The sequence below is a fragment of the Neolamprologus brichardi genome, chromosome 8 (genome assembly GCF_056152115.1).
Source record: "Neolamprologus brichardi isolate AB-2024 chromosome 8, ASM5615211v1, whole genome shotgun sequence".
Classification (NCBI taxonomy): domain Eukaryota; kingdom Metazoa; phylum Chordata; class Actinopteri; order Cichliformes; family Cichlidae; genus Neolamprologus; species Neolamprologus brichardi.
The window spans coordinates 11,069,172-11,083,392 of NC_142111.1; the positions used below are offsets into that span (position 1 = coordinate 11,069,172).

The following is a 14,221-nucleotide window of genomic DNA, read 5'->3' on the forward strand; positions in this document are numbered from 1 at the left end:
CTGTTCCTTTGAGGGGGCCAGTGCGTCGGGCGTCGGAGCAGGGATTTGGGAGGGAGGGCCGGTGCCGCTGGATCAGACAGATGGAGGGGGGTCCGGCTCCATTCATTTAACTCTATGAGAACAACAGAGCCCCACTTCAAACAACAAGAACGCAACCTGCTGGCCCCATCGTCTGCCATGCACAGGCACGCACATGCTGCAACACATGCACACACGCACATGCTCTTATTAAAGCTTTCTTAATGCGTGTTTGATCTGATGTGTCTTAAATCTAAAATCTATCCCAACTCAATACCTCAAGATAAAGTTGTCACCACTGCTGTTCACACTGCCTGTGTAGCTCATCTGCCTCCCTGACACACAAGCACACACACACATATGCACAGCGGGCATTAAAAAAAAAAAGAAAAAAAAAAAACAGGCTCCGCAATGCCCATCCCTGTTCCCAGCCCTTCTTTTCCTGGGACTCCCTCCTCTGCTACCACCCAGCCCCCCCTCCTGAATTCACTGGCACTTCCAAAAAGCTCCGAGGCGCCAGCGGAGCGGGGCTCATCTCTTGGGAACAATAAAGCCAGATCTTCATAAAAACTTCAAAAAGGCCTCGCCAAGTGTTTTATAGGTGCTTTAAAGGTTTATGGGCTCTGGGGAGGGAGGGAGGGAGGGAGAGAAATGAATGATGCAGTAGTGGTAGGCTTCACTTTTCCCACCCACTGCACGCATACACAACACAAAAACACACACACATGGCATCATGCACACGCATATATGCCGCTGCTGATCTGCCAGTAAGTGCCGGGCTGAAATCAGTTGGTGGAAGGCAGGGCATGGCAGGGGGTGGTTGTGGATGAGGGATAGGGTGAAAAGGGGTGGGGGTGGAGGGTGGAACAGGTGATCAGTCGGGGTAGAAAAGGAACATGAAGATGAAAGAGGGATGCCACTGCAGCAGCGTGCATTTCAAATACTTGCAGTTAGAATTTCTATTCTTTTCAAGCTCAGACACTTTTGTATATATTCAATGTCACATTTGCAGACAGTCAAAAATTAACTGACTAGTTGGACTGGTACTCCCACTTGTACTTCATGTAAAGCGTGCGTGTTTATGTGTAGTTGTCTGGCTGAGGTGTAGTCCAACCTTAATCCCCAACGACCTAAGGATGGGTTAAGAGTCAGAGCAGATTAAAGTCCACAGTCTGCACACCATCAAAATACACTGGGTGCTGTTTTTTAGGTGGACCTCCTTTAGCCGCACACAAACAGGAGCAGGGACTCACATGCAATTAGCTGTTTGAACTCTTCAACTTCCAGTACACAAGCTTAACAGAGTCCTACTTCTGTGCCAGCTAAAGTGCTGATGAAATCACCTATCAAATGATTCCCCCTAGATACATAGCTTCACATCGCCACATGCGGATGCTTATATTTTGATGAGTCACTGGGCCTGTGCTGAGTGCATTGCACATTCAGTCTCTTTTATGAGCATGAATAGGCACTATTCAAGGTGTTTTTGGAATGTTTGGGGGGTTTTTTTTGTAGTTATTCAGATATAAGCCAGGGGTTATATTTAGCTTGTGTCTTCCTGGAGTCAGAAGGTTTAAAATTAGGAGGTGTCAGAATTCCAGCACAATTCTTAAGTTACTGTCAATAAACGGTAAGGGGCTGCTCTTAAAGGCGTAGCGTGCTGGCAAGGGTGAATTATAGCATGATATAGGTGTAATAAAGTGCTTGGGAAAGTGTGTATGGATTTCTCATAATATAGTACAAAAGTGTAAATCTGCTACATACATGCACATACATGCACAGTTACACATCTACACATTTCAAGATTCCTGAGCCTTTCCTATGTGTGTGTTGTGCATCGGTGTGGGTTTGTGCGTCCATCTCCACATTAGTGTTTGTAGGATCTGTTGACAGCAAAGCATGCAGCATTTTATTTGCTCAAGGGCTGAAAAAACACACGGCGTTAGCAAGGGAGTGCTGTGATTTGAGCCTGCTGAAAGCAGCCTGGCCAGCCAGAATTCAACCACGGTTCAGCTGCACATATTAATACACTGTATGAGACAATCAGTGTGCATGTATAAATGCATATTCTACTGCAATGCAGATGGGCTTTAAGGTTTAGATAGATAGATAGATAGATAGATAGATAGATAGATAGATAGATAGATAGATAGATAGATAGATAGATAGATCACTGAGCGTTAGGTCAACAGAACGCTCAGTCAGTGGTATCAATTTCTTCATCCTCCAGGCCTGTATACCCAGCATTGTTGTGCACCAGGAGGAACCCAGGACCCACGGTACCATTATATAGGGGCTGACAATGGGTACAAGAATTTCAACCTGATACATAATGGCAGTCAGGTTGCCGTTGCCTGTAGAGGCCTGTGCATCCTCCATGGATATGCCTCACTGACCCAACAACAAACCCATTGTGAATAATTCTCCACGGCTTCCCAAGACCCTTTCATGTTTGTCACATGCTCAGCATGAACCTGTTCTCATCTGTAAAGGCACAGGTCCAGTGGACCTGCCAATTCTATGCCAAATGCCAATTAGGGTCCACAGTGCAAGGCAGTGAGCACAGGACCCAATAGAGGATGTCGGGTGCTCAGGTACCCCTCATGAAGTCTGTTTCTGATTGTTTGGTCAGAGATCATTTCGTAGCTCTGGCAGGGCTCATCCTGTTCCTTCTTGCACGAAGGAGCAGATACTTGATGGGTTAAGGACCTAGATTTCTGACTCAACATTTGGGTGGCATTTGACAGACTTTAAGAACTGATGTATGTTAAATGATACCAATCAGCCACCACATTAAATCCACCTTCCCAACATTTCTAGTTCCCATTATGTACCACTGCTCTGTCGTACAATCCTTTGGTTCCTATTGGTTGTGGGGTAGACCCTTGGTGAATTGGTCCTCTTGCACAACTCTTGGTTGTTCAATCAAACTGGAAATTTGGAGCCCAAAACAGCACTTTGGCCATGTTTCTTGAGGTGTTCCTGTTCCTGTCTTGTGCTAGGGTGTAGTTGGCTCCCATCAGGAAATGCTATTGTTACAGGGGACATCTATTCTGAAATGCATCACTACTATAAAGCTTATGCTTGTAAATGGGTGTATGAAATTTGTTTGTGAGTCTTCTCTAGGGCAGCCAAATGAATTTTTCTTACAGTCTTTTTTCACAGAGAATACTTCTTTTTCATAAAATACATATTTGTTTTAATTTAATTCAAAACGTGATGCTTGCGTTTGAATTTGGATTATATAATATATGAGTGTTCTGTGAAAACAGTTGTTTTCTATACATCATATATTGAATATAGTTCTGCACACATACTTACCTCCTCTTTAAAGGACCCCTGTATGAACATAAAGCTCAGGTAACACACTGTCACCATGAAACTGTTGAAGGCCGTGTTGTCACATCTTACTTTTCTAATACTTAACCTTCATTCAAGCTTTGTACAAAAACGACAGTAAAAAAAACACTCCCGTCAATATAAAAATAATATATAAAAGTAATAACTTTATTGTTCATCCATGGGGAGTTTACTCTGTTTGCCTTATTTGGCCCTTCCCTCTCTACTTATAGGCTAAGATTCAGAGTGCAGCTGCCCACCATTCAGTTTTCATCAACTGGGTGGCAAAGAGCGGTGAGGTCATTTCAATATAGCAACAAGAGCCCTCTATTTGTCACCCTCATTCATATCAGATGAATGAATGGCTTTTGGGAATGTATCATGCATGTGGCTGAAACTTCAAACTAAAAGAATAAGCCCCACAGAATCAGATCTACACACACTTGAAATACAAGCTTGCTTGGTCCTTCTAGCTAAAAATGTCAGTGACGCTGACAGAGTTTTCAGCTTTCACAAACTAGGAAAGTGTGGTGCAGTTCATTTGTAGAGTGGACAATCTGTGAAACAGGAAGTGTAAAAAGGTAATATCACATAAAAGAAGTTGTTATTGCTCAGTGGGACACACATGAAGGTCAGAGGCTTCCTACACTTGTGTGCGGCAATAACAAGAGAAGAAACCACAAAAACAACCAAGGCTTTCATTTTGTAATATTCATTTATTGTTCAATAAAAATAGATTTTAAAAAAGTGACGTGATGTCTCCTTCATGACTTTGCCTGATGCATCTGCCAACTCCTTGTAAACATGGTGCCTAACTCTTTTTTTTTTTGGACTGGAAAGGGAATTTTTTCCCGTTCAGCACAATTCTGAAAAGAAAAAAAGAAAAACAACAACCAGCCTGCTACTTCTGTGATCTTTGACCTCTGTTATGATAACCCGTCTTACATTTACTTTCACATTTAGGGCCGATACAGTACATTCATCCACACTGGTCTCGTTCGTCTATATACATAGTTCAGTTTCTGGCTGTGTGATTTGTTTTTGCAGATGGCCCTCGTAAAAACAGCTTTAAACAGTTCGAATAAAGAAGACATCTAGGCGCTAACACAAGAGTTCAAGCCATCAGTAAAACCAATTACAACTTATTAGAACAACAGTTTGTCTGAAGACATCTTTATACAATAGTTACAAGTAAACAAAAGGAGTACGGAAAGTAAGTCGAGTCTGTAAACACTTTGAAAGACACCACTGTTGGCTCCCTCTGTGAAAGCTTCAACGGCATCTTGTGAACCTGGAATGCTACAGTAACTGAGGCCAGGTCCACCGACTTCATCAAACTCTCCTCCTTTGGACCTTTCTGGTGCTACATTTGAAAATTCTGCAGGTCACTGTGACGGTAAGACATTGCTGAGCTTGGCTGACATTTTAGAAGAGGAAACCTATTCATCATAGGCTGAAAACAGCTGAGAGGGGAAAAAAGACTTCCTGTTAGAATGAGATACTGTAAACTATGGACAGACTGCTGTGTTTCAAGTGTTTCAGTAGTTTATCTAAAAAAAAAAGTGTAGATTGGTAAGAGGCCCAATTCATTAAGAATGAATAGGGGTTAATAAGAAAAATGCAGGTCTCCATGAGAATTGCCTTTGCTGAGACAATTTATGTGTCGTGGGGAATTTCTCGATGGAGCTTTATGTATAGCAAGATTGCTAGCATTATTGCTGGTAGCATCTCCGAGTTACAACAAATGGAATTATAATTTAAAAAAAAGAAGAAAAGATGGTGTTTTGTACCTGTATGGGATTCTCAAAGTCCCAAACGCTTTCTACAGGAAATAAGGCTGAAATTGTAATGTATAATTTAGAATGAAGAAATCTCCATTCTGGCTTTTAAGTTCTGATTGAGAAGAAGTTTGAAGGAATATTTTTGATGTCATATTTTGGAGGTAGAGTAGATTTAAGAACATTATGTAACATTTGCTGAGGATAGGCAACAGTGACCTCTGTGGCCACAAGTGGTAATTACAGTCACAGCAACAATATACAAATTCCCATACTTGAACTGCTTCTTTGGTGCAGTTTACCAATATACAGCAGAAGCAGTATTAGAAGTTATACAGTCAGCTGAGTGAAGCAGATGATTTTTTAAATTTAACTGAGATGTGAAAAGTTTCTGATGTGGGCATCTTCAAAAACCAGTGAGTCAACAGCTTTGCTAAGTGCACGAGTATAAGTCATAACAAGCCAGCCATTACTTTTTAACTGCAAGACCGAGAGCAAGAATGTGCGCTTGGCATCAGTTGTTTTATTTAACTGAGCGCTTTGCCAAACCCAAATTTACTTTTGATGTCAAAGTTGTCTTATGGGCAGCGTGATTCAGTCACACTAGAGTAAAAATAGGATGGTAACCTCCTTGTAAATAGAAATAAAATCAGTGGCTACAGAGTGATTGTGCTGATTGCTTTCTTTTTTTTTGTTTTTGTTTGCAGTGACAACGCTTGATTGCAGGCTAGGTTGCACACCTGGTCACCTGGTGGAGGCAACTTGTCTCCAAACAGTTGGTGTCTGACTCAGACTCACTGCAGTCACTCTCATACAGATTGTCAAAGGTTTGCAACTAACTGGCATGTAATTTATAAACAAAGACAGACCATCAATGCTTTGTCATCAATGTGAGTCAGTCAGTGAGTGCAATTTGCCTGTGACGCGTCACCAAGCACGTGTGTCATTTTGTAGTTGAATTGCCAACCAGCATCAACAACATTATTGTTTGTGAAGGAATCTGATTTTTTATTTTTGTCTATGAGATTCTGGCTGAACTCTGAATGTAAATAGCTAATGTTAATTTCTGTTTAATTAGAATTTTTGTGCATCTAGATGTAACAGATATGCGATTTTTTTTGTCAATGTATCGCAGTAAATCACTGTGTTGTTACTAATAGATTCCGTGTAGATTCCTAATGACTTTATCTTATTGCAATTTTACATCTTTGACATCATCAAAGATGGCGACTGACTCCAAGTGGTTGCAGACCTGATCTCAATATTGTAGCATTAGTCTATTAGTCTCCATGATGTGACTACCAAGCTACCTTGTGTTGGCTAGCTGAAGGTGTTGTGTTGCGTGATGTAGTCCCACAAAGTGTTACGCAAATTTTGTGGGAGACTGTACCTGATCAACCAGAATTACAGTGCAAGAACCGATGGGAATACCACTATACGCTTGAATTAAGTTGAGAGCAGCTGTTCAATGCAGAATTCATGGTCCCGTGTCTGTATCCATTTGCGTAGGCATTTGGCTACGCAGAGTGAAGAATTTTGGGCATGCAGCTTATGCAGTCCACCAGAGTGTGCTATCCTCTAAAACCCAACAGTGTACAGCCCAATGGGGATATAGAGTGAATACTGAGCAGCTGAAAAGTGGGCACTCTATTTCATTTCAGCTCTTCATAGGTTATAGTGTCAGTCTTACCCAAAACTGGCTGGTGTACCAAGCTGATGGAGTAGTCTTATAGACAGCATAAAAGATGGAGGTAGTTTCCGGTATTAATAAGTAAAACTAAGATAAAGTCCTTTAAACCTGCATTCTTTCTAACTGCCACCAGGGGGTGTTACCTGTGGTTGCAAAAAGACTTCTGGTCTCATAGAGGAGTCTGCGACAACTCTCTGACTTGACTTGACCTCTGTAAACACTTTCCAGCTGACTTTATGGTCTCAGTCACTCATTTTGGTTCATTTTGTAAATCTTCGTGGTACGGTGTTTCAGAAACGAATATACCCAGGGTATGTTTATTGGCGATGGACTTTTTATTGACGAGTGCTTAGCAGCTGAGTTTGGGGTCGCCAATCACACCTGGTGGCAGACCCATGGCAATGGTGGCAGGAGACAGAACTCGTCGGAACATCGGTGACGTGATCTCCAGCTCCTGCAGTCTGCATGCCGAAGCATTTTTGGGCAAAATACTGAACTCCAAGTTTCCCTCGATTAATACATCAGAGTGTGAGCGTGCATGTGAATTTTAGTGCTTAGGCACTGAATAATAGTACTGTATAAATGTGTGTGTTACTGGGGGAATGATTTAATAAAAAGTATAGCAAGTAAAGTAAAAAGTGCTCAATTTCAGTAGAGTGGTCTTTGAGGTTAAAATGTAATGTGATGGTAGCTGTTTCCATCTTTTATACTGTCTATGAGTAGTCCGTGGACCAGGTGTTCCACAGATTTTTGACACTGCCCCCTGGTGACAGGAAACTGCAACAACATGCAGATGGTGGTCTGCTAAACTGTGTGTAGGACCAACACATAACTTTAAAGCCTCCTATTAATACAAATACGAATGGCTCGATCTGTTGGCCATGAGTCTCGCTTTGTAGAAATGTAAAAAAAAACAAACAAACGAGTCCCTTTGCTGAAGTCGTTTCATGTGTAACACATTTTAAAGCAGAGTAAGACATGGTTTGGGATATACTGTGTAGTGTGCATCTTACAAAAGGTGGGCCTCTTAACAACCCTTTGGGATAACTTGTTCTAGACTAGAAGTGCACCGTTTTCTGTTGCATCTGGGAACACCACTGAATCAAACACAACAAAACACTGAACTAGTTAACTCTGAGCAGAGCATGACTACAGTACTTGAAATGTACTCGGCACAAATCTGGAAAGTTTGCATGCTTTTTTTTCTCCATCAATTAGAATAACAAAAAAAGGAGAGAGTAAAAAGTATTGCTTGTTTTTTCTCTGTTTTGAAAACCCAAATCAGCTGGTTTTATTTTGTGTTTCTCCACAAGATTATCATATCGGTTAGCTACACTGTGACTAAGTCTACTACACAGCAGACTTGTTGCTGCAAAAGGGAGAAAAGGAGCACCAGAGTTAGTGCTGGGGTTTATGTGATGTAACCTCCACCCTCCTTCCTATTCACTCTTTTTTCCCTCACTCTCACTCTCTATCATGCTCTCAATTCCTTGGCTGCTTGCTGCTAGACAGTACAGTGGCCAAGAGCAGTTGAGTGACAAGTTGACGGGCCAAATCGTCGGGTCCATTGCATCCCCGAGCAGAGACGCCAGCCACCTCTGTACTACTCCCCTTCCTTCCTGCCTCCTGGGCTAAGTCCAGAGCCCACATCCTGGGAACATGGGGCCGGACGGCTGGAGCCGACAGCACAATAAGAGGGTTCATAGGAAAAGCCATGTCCGCGTGTGGCTGGGAGGTGCTGATGCTGCCCATGTCATTTTGGCAGCTCGCACGGCTCTATCTGCTGGCCTCAATCACGCCAAAAGTCAAAGAGATGCTCCATTAATCTCGCTCAGCATCACAATCTTTTACCCAATGACTTCTGACAGCACAAAAAAACTGTTTTCTCTTTGTTCTACTGTTATTGTTCATTTGGTGTCCATATGAGGGTCTCTGATGTTCATCAAAAAAAAAGAAAGGTTCTACGTATGGGAGAACAGATTTCATGGAAACAGATTCTCGGAGTAGCATTTCAGATAACCAGAACACAGCAGAAAATATGACAACATGATATAGCTGCAGCCGAAGACAGTATCAACACAGTGAGAGGGGAAAAATTGTAGAGTTTAGGAGCCTGCAGACAGCGTGACAGTTCAGTACGTTTATCAAAACAGAATCTCGGCACGGGGTGAACTCTTAAGATTTGCCCCTCTCACTTCTGGGAAGTATCACACTGTGGTGGCCCGGCTGTGTTTGAGGGCTAGTGGCGAATACTCCTTAATACGAACACACAGTTTGCCCCTCAGCCAGGGGTTTTGAAGCTCCAGGGGACAGAAGTCGTCCTGTAACCACTTCTCTCTGTCGTCCACAACCAGCACGAGGCCGAAGTGCTTCAGCTGTTCAGGACTGTAGTAAACACACTGCTCCTGTTCGTCACCGTTTTCACTGCTTCCCATCATGCGCCGGGACACGACATTCATCTCCTGCACCACCAGCTGGACCATCTCCCGCGCGGATGTGCCTGGAGTTACACAAAGCTGAAATGTAGGAGGAGATATTAGCGTTTGCCAAAACAAACACGAGGCGCTCTGAGTGAAAATCTCTGGAAAATGAATCAATACCTTGACACTGGTCTCCTTTGGCAGACCTGTGCGGTACTGCGGGTAGACTCTGAGTGTGGCATGACAGCCTTTCCTGAGAGCAGCAGGTGATGGTGAGGCGAGTCTCTGAGTGCCGCTGTCTTCTGATAATGTGCGTGCCGGCGGAAGCCGTGACAGGCAGCGCTCAGCGGAACAGCAGCGGTCTACTGATGAGGGCCGGTGCCATCTTCGCTGTGGTGAGGTGGAAGGTGAAGGGCAAGTAGTGTGGTAGGAGTAAGGCTGCTGGTGGGCGGAAGGGAACTCCAGACTGCTGGTCCTCACGCAGAAGGCCTGCCTCTTCTCTGTGATGTGCAAAAGCTCAATCTGCCTGCTGGGCAAGATGAAGTCACTGTCAAACAGCTCCGGAGCCCCCCTTCGCCTTTCTCCTCCACATCGAAAGCCTCCACCTCCTCCACACCTCTCTCCTTCCCTCCCGTGCTGCGGCTCTGATGCTTGGAGGACGTCTGGTGTGGAATCCCGCAGAGCTCCCCCTCCACGTCCACCCCCGCTGAGATGCATTCCTCCTCCTGAGCCGCCCCCGTCGATGCGCAGGAAACCACGGGGCTCCAGGGGCGCAGAGGATGAGAGAGGTGAAGGGGGCAACAGGTCCAGCTCTCGGGGGCTCTGGGCACGACTGGAGTCATAGTCACTGTCGGTAGTGAGGAAAACTTCAGAGGAGCCTTCCTCATCTGAGAGCCCAGCAAAATCTAAAGGGTGCAAGAAAAGAAAGAAATTTATAAATGAGTACAATAATTCCACAATATCAAATTTTCTGGTTTAAAAAAAATTGCTCATGTACAAAAAATATCTTTTGGAACCACACGAATCAGACGTGTTTCTGACCTGAGTGCTTACGGCAGCGTTCGGGTGAAGGCATAGGAGAGGGCATGAAGTCTGGTTGAGATGAGGTAGAGGGAGGCTTGTCAGGCATCACCTCTTTAGAGAAGTCAATTATCCAGCTTACAGAGATGCCTCCTGTCGGCTGCTTGTAGCGGGCGTACTGCAAGGCATCCATAATCCATCTCACATCCCGCCACACCTCCTCCATTTGCTTTGGGAAAGTTATTAAGATCATAAGTTACAGTGACGTCTAATACTGTGCTATTCTGGGATTGTCCATTATACTGGGATATTCACACCTAGACTATGCTACAGGCTCGGATAAATCACAAATAGCTGACATGCTGACAGTATGTCATACCTGCATGTGTTCCTGAACTTGTTGGTGTTTCTTCTTGGCAACGAGGAGCTCGGCTTCAGAGAAGGCCTCCCGTAATGCCTGCTGAGACATGAGGGACTCCAGCTCCAGCAAGGCGGACACCCTGCAGTACTGGCCGATGAAACTGGGGCAATAGGCATTAAAGTGCACTGAGGAAGAAAAGAAATCCAATAAGACCCAAAAACAGAAATATAAAATCCTCTGCCAATAAACAGAGAAACACATACAGTAACAGCAGTTTTTCAAATATTTCTTTCATGTAATACTGCATACAATTTTATAAACTAACCCAATTCAAAGATCTGCAGCGGCAGTGTGAGAAAGCCGGAGCGCGGGGAGTATGGATTATTCTGACCGGGAGCCGTGCAGACTTCATCTGAAGGTGGCAGGAGGAGGAGGAAACACACTTTCTCCCCAAACTCCAACACTTCCTGGCTGTAGATACGGAAGTCCTGTGCCTAAACACAAAGAGACAGGTGATCTCTGTGGGTCTCTGGCTCCACAGGTATCGATGTACGCTTAGTTGAAGTCCTTTAGGACTGTAAAAATGTGACATAATACAGATATTTATATTTAAATCTTAAGCTTTCATTTTAATATATATGCAGTGTTGTTTGTGTACAAGAACTTTGTGGCAGAGGAATTGTTTTCAGGTTGTGTGGCATCCTGTCTGTGAACATTATGTCTCACGGACAGAAAATTAAATTTGGCAAAATGTTCAATGCAGTTCGATTCTATTTATATAACAGTTGCCTTAAGTGCTTAATATTGTAAAGTAAACCCTATGATATTACAGAGAAACCCAACAATCATAGGACCCCATATGAGCAAGCATTTTGGCGACAGTGGGAAAGAAAAACTCCCTTTTAACAAGAAAAAACCTCCGGCAGAACCACGCTCAGGGATAGCTATCTGCCAAAACCCGTTGGGGGTAAACACTTTGCTGTGTTGGTTCTGGAGGTCAATATTCAAGGTCACTGTACCCTCATCCAATGAGATTCTCTCTGTATCTTAAAGAAATCCTACAACTGGGAGGTTGTAATAGTGGTTGATATTCTAAGAGTCATTTCTACTTTCCTTTGATAAACACAGTAAAGATCAAGTAATTGAGCCCAAGTTTATTAAGAGTTACAGAGTATGGATCATAGAGTGCTATTTCAATCAATTTTATACGTTTCAGTATTTTAATAGTAGAATTAGGAACCAATGAAAAACCTTGTATAACAAAAAGCGACCTCATTGGGGGTTACCTTATCACACTCTTACACTTTAGACTGATTTACAAAGATTTCCCTACATGAGTGATTCATACCTTTAAGTCTCCAGTTCTTCATTCTTATAGCAGTTAAATAACAGACTTTGAGCAATAGTCCTTCAAGCTTCCTGAAGGTCTTTCAAACATTTTTTGGACATTGGCTGCTTTTTCACTCATTTTTAGTCCTGACCATTTTCAGAGGAATTTTGTTTTGTTTGTTAAGCCACTTAACACTGACTTGTGGATCATTCAAGCATTAAAAAACACCAAAGTAAAGGGATAAACCAGTGATGTGTCTGGTGATGTGTGGGGTCATCTTGACAGAATGGAACAAAAAGTAGCCAAAATGCAAAGAAGAGCTTTGAGTGTCATTTAATGTTCCATTTTTCTAGCAAAATACAAAGAAATAGGAGGCGGCTCAAGATTGTGACAGTGTGTATGTATCAACACAGTGCATATTTATCGTCATAGTCATGTAACTTTTAATAGCAGTGAAGTTTATGGTGCTGGCGCTCCTCCATTTGAACAGTTGGTGGGAAAAGTCAAATGGACAATGACTGCCATTGTGCAGGAATTCAAACCATGTTCTTTTAGAGAAATCATGTAGAATTAGTGGTCTAACCAGCGCTGCCTCAATTTCCACTGGAGTCATTTTAAAGAGCTTTGTGCTGCTGCTGCTGCCTGACTCGCTGTATGCTTCCCCAGGTTCTACGCATCAGTCAAAATCAGTTTTACTAAACAAATTGTGGACTCACTCACTAAATAGATACAGTTGTCTTGTTCTGACCTGATTGCCAGGAATGTTGATGTGAGCTATTAGGTCTTTGATGGCATTACGCAGGTCCTGTAGGAGGCGATGGGGAGCACTCTGTACATCATGGTCCATTTCCAGTGACTCCTCCAGAGAGCTGAGGGCCTGAAGCCACTGCCACTCCTCTCTGAAATATCACAGAAACAACTCATTTATTGTTTTGCTAGTTTAGTTTAGTTCTTGCTTTTGAAATTTATCAGCCTAACCAGCAGGACTGCAATTCAAGTACACATTAGATTAATGCGTGATTCCAACCTGGACACATTGCTGTTGTCTCGAATTTTGGTATGACAGAGCACGTTGGGGAGTTTCTGGGGCACCAGTGCTCTTATCTGCTCCACCGATGTACACAACTTCAGGTAGCCCAGATATAAGCCTGGAGACAAAAGCTTCCTGCTACGCCTGTGGTACGCCAGCTTCTCCTAGAAACAGCAGACAGGGTGTCCCTTAAGACTTTTCATTGCATTTTAATACCACTAAAACAAACATACACAAGATGGAAATACAGAGTAAATTTAAGACGTAATGCAGTCTGCATGTCTTTTATTAAAAGAAAATAGACTAAGGGGCGTATTCGTGATAGCCTTGTGGGCAAGGTAGCCCAAATGCTCACTGTTTTGGGAATCCTTCCACATCTTCAGCTGGTATTTCAATGTAACTGGCATAACATCCTTCAGCCGTAGACCTCGCCTGAGTGGGGCATCTAAGACAAAGTTAGCTGGCAAGCTCTGACCAGCCACATCCTTCTTGAGCTCCATTCTCCTCAATGGTTCTCCTCAGTTCTTTAATGGGAAATGAGGTAATGGCCTCATCAACCAGAGCTTAGCACTTGACTTCCTTCCTCATGACAAGCTGATAGCAATCATCCATCCATCCATCCATTCGCTTCCGCTTATCCTTTTCAGGGTCGCGGGGGGCGCTGGAGCCTATCCCAGCTGTCATAGGGCGAGAGGCGGGGTACACCCTGGACAGGTCGCCAGTCTGTCGCAGGGCCAACACACAGGGACAGACAACCATTCGCACTCACATTCACTCGCACATTCACACCTAGTGGCAATTTGGATTATCCAATTAACCTATCCCCACAAGCTGCACGTCTTTGGATGGTGGGAGGAAGCCGGAGTACCCGGAGAGAACCCACGCAAACACGGGGAGAACATGCAAACTCCACACAGAAAGACCCCGGCCTGATGGTGGAATTGAACTCAGGACCTTCTTGCTGTGCGGCAACAGTGCTAACCACCGTGCCACCGTGCTGCCCCTGCTGATAGCAATCATTATCAAGCCATTTGCCATTAAATGTGTATCTTCTAACTTCTGTCAACTAGCATTGACTAGAACTGGCCAGTCTTTACTTGACCTCCCTGCTGGGAATATGCATCAGTAATTTTTGTATTTTAGTACATTTTTAGACATAGTCTGCCACAATTAAGGTACCAAATGTATTTAATCAGTCCAGTGTTACTGTTAGCTGTTTACAAACTCAAATGGTC

At 43.5% G+C, this 14,221-nt stretch overlaps 1 protein-coding gene across 3 annotated transcripts in view; it reads right to left on the reverse strand.

The window, feature by feature from the left end:
• Positions 1 to 4,084: 4,084 nt before the first annotated feature.
• Positions 4,085 to 14,221, reverse strand: part of ankfn1b (ankyrin repeat and fibronectin type III domain containing 1b) — a 161,466-nt gene continuing 151,329 nt past the window's right edge. For all 3 annotated transcript variants that reach the window (XM_006808024.3, XM_006808023.2, XM_006808025.2), the window contains 7 exons: positions 12,984 to 13,150; positions 12,705 to 12,855; positions 10,952 to 11,120; positions 10,645 to 10,811; positions 10,287 to 10,494; positions 9,426 to 10,150; positions 4,085 to 9,341 (listed from right to left, as the gene is read on the reverse strand). In XM_006808024.3, the coding sequence (XP_006808087.1) occupies positions 9,033 to 9,341; positions 9,426 to 10,150; positions 10,287 to 10,494; positions 10,645 to 10,811; positions 10,952 to 11,120; positions 12,705 to 12,855; positions 12,984 to 13,150 (1,896 nt within the window). In that variant the 3' untranslated portion in view covers positions 4,085 to 9,032. The remainder of the gene's footprint in view (positions 9,342 to 9,425; positions 10,151 to 10,286; positions 10,495 to 10,644; positions 10,812 to 10,951; positions 11,121 to 12,704; positions 12,856 to 12,983; positions 13,151 to 14,221) is intronic.